General features: G+C 38.0%; 1 protein-coding gene and 1 long non-coding RNA gene across 23 annotated transcripts in view; one reads left to right on the plus strand and one right to left on the minus strand.

The window, feature by feature from the left end:
• The window catches only part of LOC137627783 (titin-like), a 218,029-nt gene that overhangs the window by 102,290 nt on the left and 97,555 nt on the right, over positions 1–18,184 (plus strand). For 21 of the 22 annotated variants that reach the window (XM_068359103.1, XM_068359107.1, XM_068359108.1 and 18 more), the window contains one exon: positions 7,543–15,225. The exons of the other annotated variant lie outside the window; for it this stretch is intronic. In XM_068359103.1, the coding sequence (XP_068215204.1) occupies positions 7,543–15,225 (7,683 nt within the window). The remainder of the gene's footprint in view (positions 1–7,542; positions 15,226–18,184) is intronic. 22 annotated transcript variants of the gene reach the window in all.
• Positions 3,851–7,030, minus strand: LOC137627792 (uncharacterized). Its single transcript, XR_011041221.1, has 3 exons — positions 6,053–7,030; positions 4,735–4,975; positions 3,851–4,410 (listed from the first exon to the last, which is right to left on the minus strand). It is a non-coding gene; the product is annotated as an uncharacterized lncRNA (long non-coding RNA).

The following is an 18,184-nucleotide window of genomic DNA, read 5'->3' on the forward strand; positions in this document are numbered from 1 at the left end:
TATATACATCATAATATATTTACATGAAATCAATAATTAAAAGTAATATAAATATAATTCGAATTCATAAACACGAACAAAGATGGACACCTCATTCCAGTTCAAATTCTTATCAGCGTTTATCAGTACTGTTCCTTATATTCCTGCTCAAATTAATTAAAATAGAAGGGTTACAAGAACGCTATGAGTAACGAGGAGCTGTTAATGAAGCTTCGAAGGGAAAGGGAAGGCAATGGGCAATGATATACAGCAGAGTTACGATGATATACTGGGTTGGAAAAAAGTCGTTTTGCTTAAAGCAATAAATTTCCGAAGCGCAGGGGGAATACAGCAGTGACAAATGTCTTTCTGGGTTATCACGAAGTAGGCAAAGGGTAGAATATATATACAACCTCCTCTGCTTAAAGAAGAGCCTCCTCAAGAAGGAGATGCCATCGATGTGTCAACTGCCATTGGAACTCGATGAGAACAAGATAAAGGCTAAAAGGTTTGGCGAACAGATGTGCGTTTTTTTTATACTCTCGCTTTTTCTTCCCTTTACTAAACGCTTCAAAAGATACATGCTAAGTGCTAAAGGAAGTTGTACAGACCTAAAGAGAAATTTTAGTTGTACAAAGAAGAGATGTTCCATTACGTACTAATAACATAATACAATATACCATAGAAAAGGAAAAGAGGAGAGAGAAAAACAACTTAGATCTGTTCCCGAATCAGATAATAATGGAGGTGAGGGTTTGAGGTTGGAAGGTACACATAAGAGTAATGGGGTGGTAGCTTGACAGAGGTTGTGGATAGGGGGTTGTTTGTTAGGGGGGGAGGGACCCAAATGGCGCCACTTCAGTCCCCCGGGTAGTAGGGGGACATGGTCGTGTATATGGCAGGTAGAGGGGAAAGCTTAAGGGTACCACAGGAACCTTTATTTAAAGTTCCTACAATAATAGAAGAGAGAGAGAGACCCACCCTGGTGGTACCTCGTTGCAGGAGGGTGTTTAAAGCTTATGTTAGCTCACGTTTACGTATTATAGTTTGCGTAACTGTTGATGTTTCTTTTGGCTTAGTTTTACCCTTGAGTTTATTGTTTTGCGCTCATTCATTGAAGATTATGACATACTGTATGTGCGAGACAGTTCATATTCTCTTATGTATTTCATATTCACGATCATATATACGTTTTGTTTGATTTCATTTTAATTTTTCAAACTTATAAAAAAAATTTCCTTTTGGCTTCAATAGATATGTTTTACAGCCAGAATATTTATCATAGTAGACGTAAAAGTAATAAGCTCACTTCTTGCCAGTAACCAAGCATTTTGAAAAACAAACCGTTATGTTTGGCCCAGTTTTTATGGTTCTTAAGGGGACTGGGTTCATGGTAAGAAAAACAAGGAAAATTTCTACTATATGTATAGTCGCTTTTGTCTATTTCGGTAACGTAAGTTTTATAATCTTGAGATAATTTGTTTTTCGTTAATATTTTCACTTAGGATGGAAGTTTTTTATATCCTATATATAGGTTCTGTCTCGCAGATGAATGGTATCCTTTATAGTATTAGAAAACGAAAAAAATCTATAATTTTTAATGCCATCTAATTGTTTTTTAAAAGAAACATTTGCAGTCGTGATTCTAGTAATATTTTTTATTTCATACTTTTTTTCTAGTTTTAAAACTTCATATTTGTATGACGCGTTCATAGCCTGCCGGTCCCCTTAAAAGAAATATAGTAAAAAATACAGCTTACTGTCAGCAGGTTTACAGTTGTTTACTTCCCATGAGCTTATACGTAACATCATTACAGTGCTAACGACTTCATTTCTTCCCTCTTTATCTCTTGTGGCACATGTGGCATAATGATCCCGTTACATTAATGAGACGCATCGTGTCCTCTCAAGCCTTGATGTTCCCATTCCCAGTGCCGTAACAGCTAGTGGTGTATCTCTCATTTTTATATATTATTTTTATAACTTTAACTCTTGGGTGATTCAGGGCTTGGTGGAGAGAGGTTTTTTGTAGGTGTGGGGAAGGGGGGAATTGCGGGGAGCTTTCGTTGTAGGATGGTGTGGGAATTGGGTGGGGAGGCGGTCTGAAGCGTTTGGCAGTCCGCATATGTATACCGGGAGGCTGAAGTAAATAGTGCCAGGAGAGTCAGAGAAAAAGAAGTCATATAAAAGATAAGAATTTGCACGTTGGAAGGTGTTCATCAAGGTCACATTCAGATCGTTGGAACCAAAGAGATTTTTCTTTTATTTTGCGAATCATATGCTTCCTCTCGCCAAGCATCGAGAATGTTACAGCTCGAACGAAGTAGAATCCCGTGACTCTGTCGATTTTATTTGTTATTGTTGTGACTTTGGAGCCTTTTTTTTTCTTTATTGCTCTTTGCAATTTCATCATGCGTCGCATATTTTACTTACTTTAAATTCAAACTTCATATATACCGTAAAGGATTGGTAACTATGACCTTCCCTACGATATTTGTTATGGCTGGGAAAGGAAGAGCAAGCTTGGCGAATCTATCTTGTCATTTTTCTGCCAGATGCTCTGCTAAAATGTTTATTATTGGGAATACGTAACTCAAAATATTTATCTGCTAGAGTAAACATGGCGAAGTTTTGAGGGGGATCTTGTCGTAAACAATGATGACGTATATGCACTTACATAGCTCGTTAAAGATTTTTTTTATTCTTCATTGATTTATGTAATGTGAAGAAAATAATTTATTCAATTTGAAGGAACTGTCAGCTGGAAGGAAAAATGTACTATGCGCCATGAAATTAATTGGAAGTGAATAACGTGAATAAGTTACTGGTGAATACAATCTAAAAAACACTGCAATTTTATCAAGTAACCAAATAATTACTGTTGAATCAAAGCAGTTTCTCATAAGCCCTCCCTCACCCAAACCATGAGCTCACAGTTAAAGAAAACGAAAAAAAATGAAAAGGCCTTAAATGAAACTCATGCCTTTGCAGTGAAAGACATCGCAGGTATTCAGAGTAATATTTTCTTTTACCTCAGTTGGAGAGATCTGGCGCTAATTATGCGACGCAGGCCTTCATAATCATCATCCTTTCCCTCGACACCCCCCAACCTCCCACGAGGTGGGAGATATTTAGGGCTATTTCAGTGACATGTGTGGAGGTCTCCATCCCAAATGTGCAGGCTTGAATCACTCGACTTGTTGCCCTCTTCTTTCATATTTTGGATTTTTTTTAGCTGGCAGGAAAGGTTGATGGATATATGTATCACGTACACAAATGGTCGAGGCCAGACTCATAGGTTGAATGCCATAGGCAACAAGGTTTCTGTCTCCTTTTGCGTCCAAAATCAACATGCAGAAACCGACCTGAAATGGTTAAAGCAGTCTGACAGCATTCTGTCATCATGTGACATTTCCCACCTATTTTTTTCCTTTTTGACTTCATTATCTTGACAAGCTCTTAGTGGAGGGTGCAGCCATGTGTTTCCTCCCGTTATATTTCTTTGATCTTCTTGACCTATCCGCTACATAGTTTGGGAAATGACAAGTGAGTCACGGTGTCATGACGGACTTTCATTGAATCACTAAATAAAATACAATTTTAACCTGGAAGTAGATCCAACTTGGCAAATTGACTGGTTTTCATAGAGTGATTCATTATGATCAGAACTTACGCCCAGTATGCTAAGCACGAGAATCTTAAATCTTTGTTCTTGGTCAACGTGTACATCACCACCTGAAAAATCTATTTACATGACTAAATACATGTGACCCGGTGCCAAGATTTGAATGGGTCTAGTCATTATTATCCTTGGCTGTGATGTAGTCTTTGTATACTGTGTCTTACGTAAGAATGGAGCTTCAAAGAAAACGCTGATGTAGTTTCTCTAGTTTTTATTGAATTCTTAGAGCGTAAAGAAAAACAAAGGTCTTACTCACCTGCGCTGAACAACACCCAATAGGTAAAAGCCAAAATGCTTTTTTGGCATTCTCTAACAAATTGTTTTTTTTATCACATATATATACATTAGTCACGGTACTCTGCGTCTAGCTCATTAAAGCTTGCCAATCTAAGAACCTGTTGATAAAAAAAGACATCTAAAAACCACCTTAGCCGTATAAAAGAAAGCTATGAAACACACATTGAGATCAAAAGATACTTCATGACCTCGACGAAATTCAGATGGGTGAAGGAGACTCCTCGAAGACGTGACACTCCATGAATATATATCTTGACATGAATACGTATCTGACATGACCCGGATTCTGCGAAGGCTAAGGACAAGGGATGCTCTGAAAGACAGGATGAACGTATCCTGTAGTCCTTGGGCATGTGGTATAGACTGCTTGAGTGCTGTGTAGCACTTAAATGAGCTATCACAACCACATGGCCCCCACCAGCCGTCAAATCCAATTGACCTGGATCCGTCCACTTTGGGGACGATAAAGAAAAGAAAATGCTATTAGAATTATGATAAAATACATATACATATATGTATAGACACATTGTAGTATATGATTTACAACGTGTATTAGAAAATTATGTTTTGAATGCAGCATATATATTACAGAATTAAGATGCCTAGTATATTGGCTTTTAAAAGTTAATCGAGCAATTATTAATTAATAAAAAGATGCAACTTAAGTTGAATAGAAAGACAATTACATTTGAATTCAGGCACTGAATCTGCTTCTGATATCAATGTATTCTATATAATGATTTCCACGATAAAAATTATAATGATAAGAATCCAACCTTGTGAGCCTCGTCGGAATTGGACATCCTCGTAGAACGTTGTGTGAGGATTTGTCAGTGAGAAATATCAAAACAACTAAAGGGTCGACGATTCAGTTTCATCTTGTAAGAGTGGTAACTGAAGCACGTTCATAGCTCTCCTGGAGACTGCGCTGCATACAATTTTCGTATAATTATTTTCGTAAACATTGCCAGCTGTGCCCTTCTCTCTCTCTCTCTGCTATTTTATGACCAACGCCACCTGCAAGGAGAAGGAGAGAGATTAGGATAAGATATTAGTGTATACATCCATATATATATATATATATATATATATATATATATACACAGTATATATGTATGCACACACACACACATATATATATATATATATATATATATACATATATACATACATAAATATATACATATATATATATATATATATATATATATATATATATATGTATATATATATATATATATATATATATGGAGGAAGATATGACATGCACTGATGAAGACTAAATCACTACGATTTGATATATGTACAGTTTTCACATCACTACAGCATTCTATATAAAATACATATGAAATAATTCAAATAGGTTATAATCTAGAATATTCAAGACACCTGCATAGCGAAATGAAGAAAATAAGCTGCACAAAATTTGCAGAGCAGAGAGAGCCAAATGTCAGCTACTATAAACTGCGAATATTTGGGTCACTGTTCGTGACACTTCCATTTAAGAAGAGTCCTTGACACTGTTTTCCCCAAAGAGACCACAAGCGAATTCACGAATTTATCAATTGATGTTGCACAATATTAAGAGAACTAAATTATAACAACACTTATGAGTTGTGAGGGAACAGTAATAGAGAAAAATTAAAATTAGGAGTAGATAGGAGGAAAGGGGGTCGTGATCCCCTCTTGGCAGGGTTCTTAGACAAACCACCGAGGGGATATGGTCTCCCTTTTGACTACGCCAGCTGCCAGCTCCTTATGAGGCCACGCGAGGCCGTCTAAAGCGACGCCTGAGGGAGAGAGAGAGGGCGAGAGAAAGCCAAAAGAGGCAATAGTGTCTTGTGACTAATTCTACCCCCGGGGAGCCTTTAACAGCTTGTTGCGAGGGAGGGGGTGGGTGTTAAATGGGTGGTTTAGAGATTGGAAGGAATGTACCTCTGGTGTTAGTCACTGTGTTCAAAGAAAGTTCGTGAATCATTCTCTCTCTCTCTCTCTCTCTCTCTCTCTCTCTCTCTCTCTCTCTCTCTCTCTCTCTCTCTACTCCAATAATATTTATGTGACTCATATCTTTTAAAGGATGTCCACTTAACTTACATCATCTGCCTTCTTGAACGTGTGTTTGTTTTCGTAAATGCACCGATGATGCCAATGGATTCTAATGGGATGACAGACTGTCAAGTACAGAAATAGAACGCTTGGCGCGTTTTTGTTTTCTACTGTCGAATTAAATGAATTCGAACACATAGTCGATTTTTCCGTCGAATTAAACGTGTTTAAACACAACGTCGATTTCTTCATTTGCTCTTTTTCTGCTTCCATTTTAAAAGGCCACATGGCTTCACTGTTGTAAACGGAGCGATGTTTGATCTCTAGGAAAAACGGAATGCTCTCTTCGGTGGGCATAAAAGGAACCTAGGAATTAGCTTTATTTCCTCTTCACGATCGTCTGATTTTAATTATAGTCTTGTGTCACCTAGGCCAACAGTACCAGTCGCCTCTTCCAAGTGTTGCCGAACCCTCTAAATAAACATTCGTCGATCCATAAAGGAAAACAGAGTCACTTTTAAAGATATCTCTTCCCTAAGACGGCCCTGCCTAGGGACTTGTCTTATTCCGAATCGAGTCAGATTTTCGGTTTCTATTAAGACTTGATTTTTAAAGCTGCCCTTTCTTTATAATCTCGTTCATCTGTTCTCTTCCAATTTTTATATATTTCTGCTATATTTTCATATTCACTCGAATCACTTCATATATCTTGGAATCTTCACTTTTATTTTCAAAGATTTTCTAAAATCACTATATTTATGGAACAGAGACACTATGCATATAAATGCATTTTTTCAATAATGGCCATAAATCGTAATTATGAAGGATTTTCAAATTCAATTCATGGATTTTTGTACAACTTGTGTCCTCATAAAATTGTTCCTGTAGCTCATATAAACTTCTTCAACCGTTGAGAATTAGTTGGTAAATGTCACATTCCCCGGGTAGAGCCAATGCAACCAGATTTTCATTCACTAACACTAAAAGAAATTCTCGGGAACACCGTACACTTTCACATCTCGAGAAGAACTGAGCTACTCCAACCATTGTAGGAGTTCTTGTAGTCGCTGTGGGAGGGTCGCCGACTCGCCCGCCCACGTCACCATCCCAGCGTCAGCATTTGTCCAATAAACTCTCAGTACTTGATATCCGACGCAGCTATTGGCTCTAACCAGGTGTCAAGGAACGACTCGCACGGAATTATAATATATTAGGAATGACGTAGTCACGTTTGACTCCGCCTATTTCAGATGCACCGCCCAATTCTAAAATGAATCATTTTGCAATTGCGTTACTCTGACTCACAGATGGTGATACTTAGTAGTGGTTTCCTTTTTTTTATCACTTTCCCCTAAAGCTAAAAATGTGCTCTTACTCCTTCGTCCTCAGCCAAAAACAATTTAGAGTTCAAGGTGATGCACCATCTCTCAAAGTGTGTCTTAATCAGATGCACAACTCATTCATTCTTTTTTATATCATAGTATACTATCTTTTCTTTCTTTTACTTTTTTCTGACATATTGGGCTGACTTATTTCAGGTACTTACGTTGAAGAGGAAGATCATGCAAGGCTAACAAGGAGAACAACAGAAAGGGAGTCGAGGAAACATCGTTGGGTTTCACCAAGCCCTGTTCGGTGGTACTCAAAAAGTCCTGCTAGGCGCATGACAGAAGAGGAATTAAATAGGAGAAAGAAGGAAGCTGCTCCTTGGCTGGTTGAGAGAAAGAAGGAGGACTTCTCTCACGCTGCTCGTAGGCTCAAGAGATCTGAAAGAAAAGGTGATCAAAAGGGAAGTGAGAAATATGAAATACCCAAAGTGGAACTGAAGAAATCACAACCTAACAAATACGTCCCAGAACAGAAGAAGCTTGAACAAGTTAAGCTTGCTCGTGTGGAGAAACGAGGAAGCGTAGAATCTGGGAGAGAAGGAAATGATCAGAGCTTTGAGTCTGATTATTATGAATCATATGATGAGCTTACTGATGGGGAGTATGGTGACTTTGGAGAAGAGGAAACACCAAATCAAGAGCCAGGAAAAAGAGGCAAGGTCAAATTACTCAAGGAAAGATACCACAGAAAGCATTCAGGAAGAACTGTCCCTAAGGATGACTTAGAGAAAGTAACTACTGGAAGAAGAAAAGTAAGGCGCAAGGAGCAAGTAGAACAGCCAGGAGAGGATGTACCTTCCTGGAGGGTTAAACGAGTTCAGCCAAAAGACGAAGAAAAAGAAAGTGTAACTCTTAAGCCCTTTACTAAGGACAGTCCTGAAGAATTAACTTCTGAAGGAACTCCAAGGATACCATATACATTAACTGAGAAAGATGATGAGACAGATACAGGAGACACTCAGAAACCCTTTGGGGTTAAACGACCTCAGAAAGGCAGGCTGGAGTCTGAGAAATTTGTATTGCCGAAAGTCCAGCTGCGTAAAACTCAAAAGACTCAGTTGTCAACAGATGATACCAAGTTGGAAGATGTTGAACTTAATCACGTTGAACAGCAAAAGAAGCAAGAGGAAAACAAAGTCCTGCGTGGTAGAAGCTCTAGTCGTAGTAGGGAAAGTTACTCTCAAGACGAAGTAGTTAATGGAGAGCCAGTAAAATATGATAGGTGGGGTAGGCCAATTTCGGTTAAAGGAAAATTGATTAGAGATGAAGAACAAAAGACAGATGTAATTCCTGAACCCAAGGAAAGAGAGGAAAAGGATCAAAGAGAAAAAAGAATACCAAGCAAGGACAGGTGGAAACCAGACAAAACTGAAGATGAACAAAGTCTTCCTCCATGGAGAGTCAAGAAAATTACTCCAAAAGAAGAGGAAACTGAAGAAGTAAAGCTAAAGCCGTTCAAAAAGGAAAAGCCTCAAGAGGCTAAGTCCTCTTCACTTGAGAGAGGTAGACAACCATTTGAATCTAAACCTTTTGATTCAGAAGTGACGCCTCTTGAGCCTCAGGAAAGACCTGATTATGATAGATCAACGGATGAAATTATAAGTGAAAGAGAGGAGCCAGGTCAAGAAAGAGGCCCACCTTTTGCAAAAGCCCAACTTAAACCAGGTAGAAAGACTCCAATAGAAAAGTCTGCTAAGGAAGAATTTTCTATTCCTAAGGTTGAACTGAAAAAGACCGTACCTAAGAAGTTTGTACCTGAAAAAGAGAAACTGGAATCTGTTGACCTTGCTCATGTAGATAAGCCAAAGAAACCCAAGCCAGAGAGAGAAAAGAGAGAATGGAGTCTCATGGCTGAATTTGATAAATATACACCAGAGGAAATACCAGACGTAGAGCCAACTGAACTTGAAAAATCGGATAGCTTCAAGCCTGGAGAAAGGAAAAGGGATAAGGCTGAGCCAGGAAAAGATAAGCATAAACCAGCAGAAGATATACCAGTACTTCCTACAGAGGAAGTAAAACCAAGGAAAGATAAAATAAAACCAGATAAACAAGAAGATACAGAAGTTCCATCATGGAGAGTTAAGAGAGTTAAGCCTAAAGAAGAAGAAAAAGAAACTGTAGAACTGAAACCATTTAAAAAGGAACCAACCAATGAACCCAAAGTTCCTCCAAAGACCAAGTTAGGTCAACCCTATGAACCTGAACTACCTCAAAAAGATGACAATGATATGAAACCTTTTGAGAAATCAGACAGAGAGTTTCCTAAGCCTGATAAACAAGATGAGGAAACCTTATCTGACAGAGATGTTCTTCAAGATAATTGGCCGAAAGAATCAGATGGTAAGCCTGAGAAAGCACAGCTGAAATCAGTTAAAAAACCAAAGAAAGAACTCCCTCCAAAGGAGGAGTATTCCATACCAAAGGTAGAATTAAAGAAAACTGTTCCCAGGAAATTTGTGCCAGAGAAGGTAACATTAGAGAATGTCGACCTAGATCATGTAGAAAAACAGAAGAAGCCCAAACCTACCAAAGAAAAGAGAGAGTGGAGTCCTCTCCCTGATACTGATCGTTATGAACCAGGAGAAGTACCAGAAGGAGAACCGGTTGACCGTGAAGTGTATGAAAAATATAAACCTAAGGAAGATATGAAAGATGAACCAGAGACTGATAAAGATAGATATCAACGAACACCAAAGGATAAACCAGAATCAGAGGAAGAAAGATTGCTCAAACTTGGTAAAGGCAAGCCTAGATCTACAGAAGAAGAAGAAGAGGTAAAACGGAAACCAATTAGAAGATTGCCCAAACCTGAAGAAAAGGAACCTGAGGTACCAAGCTTGAAACCAATTCCTAGGAAGAAGGTAGAAACTGACGAGAAGAAAAAGACTCCTCTAGGAAAAATGAAAAAGCCAAATGAAGACATTCCAGATAGAGAACCTGTTGAGCTTGAGCCATTTGACAGGACAAACATTGATCTTCCTGCTAGAGAGCCTGTTGACTTGGAAAAACCTTCCAAAATAACCCCTGGAACAAAAGATACCTCAACTGAAGACCATCTCTTGCCAAAGCCTGTCAAAGAAGATGAGCCCATAGAACAAAAAGATAAGAAACACAAAAAGGACAGAACAAAACCAGAAAAGGAAAATGAGGAAGAAGTACCACCTTGGAGAGTTAAGAGACTCCCTCCTAAGGAAGAGGAAAAAGAGGAAATTACCCTAAAACCATTCAAAAAAGATCAGCCTGATAAACCTAAACCAGAGCCAAAATTTAAACCTGGTAAACCTTATGAACCAGAAATTCCAGAGCCAGAGAGGACTCCCCTAGAACCGTATGAAAAAGGCAAGAAAGACACAATTCCTAAGGATGAAGTAGTTGAGAAGCCCAAAGAAAAAGGAAAGCCAGTTGATAAGGATGAGGAAGAAAAACAAGATTTTGGAAAAGTGCAGCTCAAACCGAGTAAAAGAAAGCAATTACCACCTCCATCAAAAGAGGAATTCTCTATTCCTAAAATTGAGCTTAAGAAGACTGTCCAAAAGAAATTTATTCCAGAGGAAGTGAAACTTGAAGAAGTAGACCTTGACCATGTTGAGAAACCAGAGGAACCAGAGCCTGAAAGGGAGAAGCGGGAATGGACACCAATTCCTGAATATGAACCTTATATCCCAGAAGAGATACCTGACAAAGAGCCTGTTGAATTAGAGGAGTATGAAAAGTACATCCCACCAGAACAAGATCAAGAAGGAAAAGAACCTGAAAAGGGTAAATATGAACGTAAACCTAAAGAAAAAGAGGAGCCTGAAGAAAAGCAACCATTCAAGCGTGGAAAGGGAAAACCAAGACCCGAGGAAGAGGCAGAAGAACCTAGTAGATTGAGACCTGTCAAGCGTTTACCTAAACCACCTGAGGAGGAAGAGGAAAAGCCTCACTTAAAACCAATTCCTAAAAAGAAACCAGAAAACGAGGAAAAAGAGGATATTACCAGAAGGAAACCAAAGGTACCATCCAAAGATATCCCTGATAGAGAACCTGTAGAACTAAAACCGTTTGAGAGGACTAAGCCTGAGGATCAGGAAAGAGAAAAGGTAAATCTAGATAATCCTTGGGGGGCGCCACCCACTCCTAAGGATCTTCCATCAAAGGAACCTGAAATTCCTAAGACTAAAGACATAGAAACTGTTCCAGAAGATGATGAAAAGTCACGGAAACCTAGAACAAAACCAGAAAAGAAAGACGAGGAACCTGAAGCACCTTCTTGGCGAATAAAACGGCTTCCACCAAAGGAAGAAGAAAAAGAAGATGTTACATTAAAACCTTTCAAGAAGGATAAACCAGAGGAGCCAAAGCCTAAACCTAAAACTAAACCACGTAAGCCATATGAGCCAGAAATCCCTGAGCCAGAGCCAACACCAAGAGAGCCATACGAAAAGCCTGAAAAGGAAAAGGTTCCTGTTGAAGTTCCTAAGCCTCCGACTAAAGATGAAGATAAGGAACCTGAACTCGATAAAGAGCCAAGGGGAAAGAAAGAAAGAAAGAAGCCCGAAAAGGAAGACGAGCCTGAAGCTCCTTCGTGGAGGATCAAGCGACTTCCACCTAAGGATGAACCAAAGGAGGATATAACACTGAAACCATTCAAGAAAGATAAACCAACTGAGCCAAAGCCACCTCCTAAGGATAAACTAGGCAGACCTTATGAACCAGAGGTACCAGAACCTGAACCCACACCACGTGAACCATATGAAAAGACGCCAAAAGAAAAGGAGCCAAAGGGTAAGCCAGACGAACCAGAAAAGATTTCAGAACCCCGAAAAGAAAAGCCAGAGGAACCAGAAAAGCCAAAATTACGACCAATGAAAAAGCCACAAAAGGAAAAAGAGCCAAAGGAAGAATTTACAATTCCAAAAGTACAACTCAAGAAAACAACACAAAAGGTTTTTGTACCAGAAGAAGTCAAGCTTGAAAATGTAGAACTGGATCATGTAGAGACACCAGAAGAACCAGAGGAGGTCAGGGAAAAACGGGAGTGGACGCCAATTCCCGAATATGAAACTTATGTTCCTAAAGAAATACCTGAAAAGGAACCAGTGGAGCTGGAGGACTATGAGAAATATGAGCCACCTGAAAGAGAGGAAGAGGATAAAGAACCCGAAAAGGGTAAATATGAGCGCAAACCAAAAGAAACCGAAGAGCCTGAAGAGAAGAAGATCTTCAAGCGTGGGAAGGGAAAACCTAGACCAGATGAAGTACCAGAAGAACCATTTAAATTGAAACCTGTCAAGCGTTTACCTAAGCCTCCAGAGGAGGAAGAAGAAAAGCCTCAGTTGAAACCAATTCCTAAAAAGAAACCAGAGCCAGAAGAAAAGGAAGATACTTCTCGAAGAAAACCAAAGGTCTTGCCCAAAGATATTCCTGAGAGAGAACCTGTGGAACTAAAACCATTTGAAAGAACCAAACCAGAACTCCCAGAAGGAGAGAAGGTTGAATTAGAAAAACCTGTAAAACCCAAACCAAAGCCCAAAGAACCCACATTAGAAGAACTTGAACCTCCTGAACCAACAAAGAAAGAGGCTTTCCCAGAAGAAGATGAAAAGGAAAGAAAGCAAAGACCAAAACCTGAAAAGAAAGAGGAAGAGCCTGAAACGCCATCATGGCGAGTAAAACGAGTTCCACCCAAGGAAGAAGAAAAAGAGGATGTGAAATTAAAACCTTTCAAGAAAGACAAACCAGACGAGCCAAAACCAAAACCTAAAAGTAAACCTCGTAAACCATATGAACCAGAAATTCCTGAGCCAGAGCCTACTCCAAGAGAGCCATACGAAAAACCTGAAAAGGAGAAAGAGCCTAAGGAGGTTCCTAAACCACCAACCACTGAGGAAAATAAAGAACCTGAACCTGGCAAAGAACCAAAGGAAAAGAAAGAAAGAAAAAAGCCAGAAAAGGATGAGGAACCCGAAGCTCCTTCCTGGAGGATAAAGCGGCTTCCACCCAAGGATGAACCAAAGGAGGAAATAACACTGAAACCATTTAAAAAGGATAAACCAAAAGAACCTGAACCTCCTCCCAAGGACAAACTTGGTAGGCCCTATGAGCCAAAGATTCCAGAGCCAGAACCAACTCCTAAAGAACCGTTTGATAAACCAAAGAAACAAAAGAAGCGTGATAAAGTTCCTCAGCCAGAAACAGAACCCATTCCTGAGCCTGAAGAGGAAAAGCCTGAGGATAAACCTGAGGATAAACCTGAGGACAAGGTAGAAGAATTTGAGAAAGTGAAACTTAAACCAAGTAAGAAGCCTAAGAAGGAGAAGCTTGTTCTTGAAGAGTTCACCATTCCCAAAATACCTTTGAAGAAAACGGTACAAAATGAATTTGTTCCACAGGAAGTGAAGCTAGAGACAGTTGAGCTTGATCATGTAGAGTTCCCAGAGGAACCTGAGGAAGTAAGGGAAAAGCGTGAATGGACACCTCCGCCTGAGTATGAAACCTACATTCCAGAAGAAATTCCAGAGAAGGAACCTGTTGAACTTGAGAAATATGAAAAGTATATCCCAGAGCCAGTGCCTAAAGATGAAAAGGAGCCCGAAAAGGACAAATACCAACGCACGCCAAAGGATAAACCTGAACCAGAAGAAGGAAAGGGTTTCAAACGTGGAAAGGGAAAGCCCAAACCAGAAGAGGAGGAGGAACCATTCAAGTTAAAGCCCGTTAAGCGTCTTCCTAAACCTGAAGAAGAAACTGAAAAGCCTCAGTTGAAGCCTATTCCTAAGAAGAAGCCCGAGCCCGAGGAGAAGGAAAAGACGCCTCTCAAGACTCCAAAGAGACCACCAAAGGACCTTCCAGAACGTGAACCAGTAGAGTTAGAGCCATTTACCAAACATAAGCCTGAGATACCAGAGAAAGAAAAGCCTGAGCTTGAAAAACCTTTGAAACCTGAGCCTAAACCAAAGGAAAAACCGTCGGAACCTGAAGTTCCAAAGATACCAGAAAAAGAACCTGTTCCTGAAGAAGAAAAGGAGAAGCCAAAGAAAGTCAGGGAGAAGCCGAAAAAGGAAGAGGAGGAACCTGAGCCACCTTCTTGGAGGGTGAAACGACTGCCTCCTAAAGACGAGGAGAAGGAACCCATTACTTTAAAACCATTCAAAAAGGACAAGCCTGATGAACCAAAACCACCACCAGAGCCTAAGCCTAGAAAACCATATGAGCCAGAAATTCCAGAGCCAGAGAAGATTCCTCTTGAGCCTTATCAACCTCCTGAGAAAGAAAAGTCGCCGGAAATGGAACCTGAGAAGCAGAAGAAGCCCAAAAAGCCAAAAAAGAAAGCCGAAAAGCCCAAAGAGGAAGAACCAGAGAAGGAAGAGCCTAAGCCTTTGGAATTGGTTCCACAACAGCCTGAGCCTCAAAAGCCACCCAAAATTATTATTGATATCAAGAAGAAGAAGGAGGAGTATAAACAATTAGATATAACCACTAAATCGACAAAGGTCGTAACGGAGAAGACAGAGACCGTAGTGAAATCTCTTAAACGTGAGTACCAGAAGCCAAAGGACATCGAGCAGATCCCACCTTTCTTCACCAAGATTTTGGAGCCAATCATCACCAAACCCGCCCAAAAATCTGTGTTTACCTGCGAGGTCAGAGGTCATCCTCCTCCCGTAATTAAATGGTACTTCAACAGTATCGAAATTCAGCCCAATAACAACATAAACCTTTGCTACGAAAACAGAATTTCCACCCTTACTATCATTCGCCCGACTGAGGAAGACGAGGGTCTCTACACATGCGAGGCCACCAATGAAGCCGGAAAGGCCACTACGATGTCCAACTTAGCGATGGAAGGTACTCGTCGAATTGCATGTGCCTGCGTGATACACAAGTCACACAAAATACTAATGAGTGAGGTTTTGTTGTTAATTTTTGATCGATGTTGATTGAATCGCTCCGTTTCAACCATTAAATGTTTATTAAGTTTCTTCGTTTTAACCACTAGATGTTTGAGTTTCTACGTTTTAACCATAAATTTTTATTGAGTTTCTCCGTTTTAACCATTTAGCGTTTATTGAATTTTTCCGTTAAACCATTAAACGTTTATTTCCTCGATTTATTTGTATACCCACGTCGGATGTTGTTTTCCTTGTTTGTGTATTTTCGTATTTAACATTCATATTTGGTCAATTGATTCACAGGCTAACACTGTTTTTTGCATCCTAATTATCTGTATTATACAGCAGGTGTTTTTGTTTTTGTAATTTCCATTTTCATGAAGTTTTCCATACATAATTGAGTTAAATATTCTGAAGAATATTTATTACCCTGCATTGTTTATGTCTGTTCTAACATTATGGTGGATTTGATTTCCTTACGTTGTTTTTCTTTTATAGTATTTTAAGGGCATAAAGCAAAGGTAAGTTGAAGACTTGGAATACAAATATAGATGGCAACCTAACTTTCGTAGCACCATCTACCGATACCAACAAGAATATCTTTTTAGATGTTGATATAGATGTAATTATGTTATTGAGCCATGTGCATCTATAAAAGATCACTCATCATCAGAATTGTTGATAATGTTAAGCCCATAAATATTGTGCTTGAAATCAGTTGTCTTTCATACAGGTATAACCAACTAGTTATATTAACAATTAGGAAATGGACTTGCCTTGTAGAATTTGGTAGTGTTTTTATTATATTTAGGCATATAACTCAAGAAAAAAACCTGATGATAATTGTAAGATTGAAGAATCAGTTATTTCTCAATGTGATAAACTTGTGTCGTTTAGTTTATATTGTCTTCTCCAGCTTATTCCTTATAAGAAAATAATCAGCTGTTCTTTTGCTTAGGAGATTTGACGGTTTATCCTAAATTCAAGTCAAGGAACTCCATGTAGTGGTAAAGAGAATACTGAAGAAGAAAGTAGGTATGGAACCTAGAGATGATTTGAGAAAATCTACACAAAGCAGATATTTGTGACCTTTCGTAAGGATCATTACAGAAATTTTAAATGTCGACTTTTATATAAAGATTACTATTCAAAGTCAAACAACACGAAATGGTTTGAGGAGAATATATGATAATGTTTATGTCTGGAATTTATTCATTCTAGTCAGAGAAGCGTTGTTTTGAAAAGTTTTTAATGGTTTCAGGTTTATGATTACGTCGAATACAGTAAATAATAGCGAACTAATCAGACGTGGTCATACGTTCCCGTAGAGTTTTGTCGCTTCTAACCTAAGTTTCGAACGCTAATTTTATCTATCAAACATATCGGTTAAAGTTGTTGTAGATGTAAAAAACGAGGTAATTATTATAATTATTGTACGTGACCCGTCAATAATTATGGCTAAATATTTAGATAGATATGCACGCATACGAACCTCTCACCAGGATAAGACTGCTCTACTCTCTCCCCTCTACCTGAGAGACTTGGAGAGCTGACTATGACCGAATATATATATATATATATATATATATATATATATATATATATATATGTGTGTGTGTGTGTGTGTACATATATATATATATATATATATATATATATATATATATATATATATATATACATATATATATATTATAGTCAGACAATTGCTCTTTAGTATATAGGGGAGATTAGTAGTAGTAGTAGTAGTAGTAGTAGTAGTAGTAGTTATAATGATAATTGCATCTGGTTGAAATAGCCAACCATTAGTTTATTGGGACGCTTAAATACATTTAAACTGACCCAGTATCAGAACTTAAAATCTGTATGTCACTAGCTCACACCAATAAAGATTCGTCAGTCGACAACATACAAATAACCGCCCTGTAAACTCGCCGTAAAATAGAGTAAACGTCAGTAAACTAAGCCTCGGCAGACGTAAAGAGCACACCTGGCATTGCGTCCTGTCTCGTAACCAAAACAAACCATTTGTTTCATCACCAAAGACTTCTCGTTCTGCTTTGTTTTTCCTCTGCTCACGCAAGAGTAAATGTTGCTTAATAGTCAACGTTGGTGTTGTCTAGGGACATTTTTTTGAGTTCAGATGTTTTATAAACGTCTTTTTGGATAACCCTTTCTCGTACAGTAATAAAACCGATACGTTATAAGGTGTTAAACGGTTATAATTTACATATTTAAATATCACATCTCGATAAATCTAAATTACCTGAAATTGTCGGTCTTGACAGATATCTGTTTATTTAGATAACAAGTTTTCTTGTATCTATATAGTTTTTGCATGCTTTGTTAAGGCTGTATTTCAGAGTACTATGCATCTGTAGTTGGTTAGTCTCTGAACACTTTTCGGGTATAATACCACATTAGACATAGGAAGCACTTATCATGGTATTTTAGAGGTCTTTTCATATAGTAACTTTTGGTCGGTATTTAGGAAAGGTAGGCATGTGGCTACAAACCTCACACAATAAATTGTTGCAGAAACCAGAACGGTAACATATTCTGGGATATCTTTACTGGGGACATTTTTATGGTAAATATATTATATATATATATATATATATATATATATACATATATATATATATATATATATATATATATATATTTATATACATATATATATATATATATATATATATATATATATATATATATATCTATATATATTATATATATACATATATATATATTTATATGTATGTATATATTTATATATATATTAATTTTTATATACACAATATATATGTATATATATATATTATATATATATATATATATATATATATATATTTATATATATTATATATATATATATATTGATCTATGTATATATATAAATATATATATATATATAT

The sequence above is a fragment of the Palaemon carinicauda genome, chromosome 35 (assembly GCF_036898095.1).
Source record: "Palaemon carinicauda isolate YSFRI2023 chromosome 35, ASM3689809v2, whole genome shotgun sequence".
Lineage (NCBI taxonomy): Eukaryota > Metazoa > Arthropoda > Malacostraca > Decapoda > Palaemonidae > Palaemon > Palaemon carinicauda.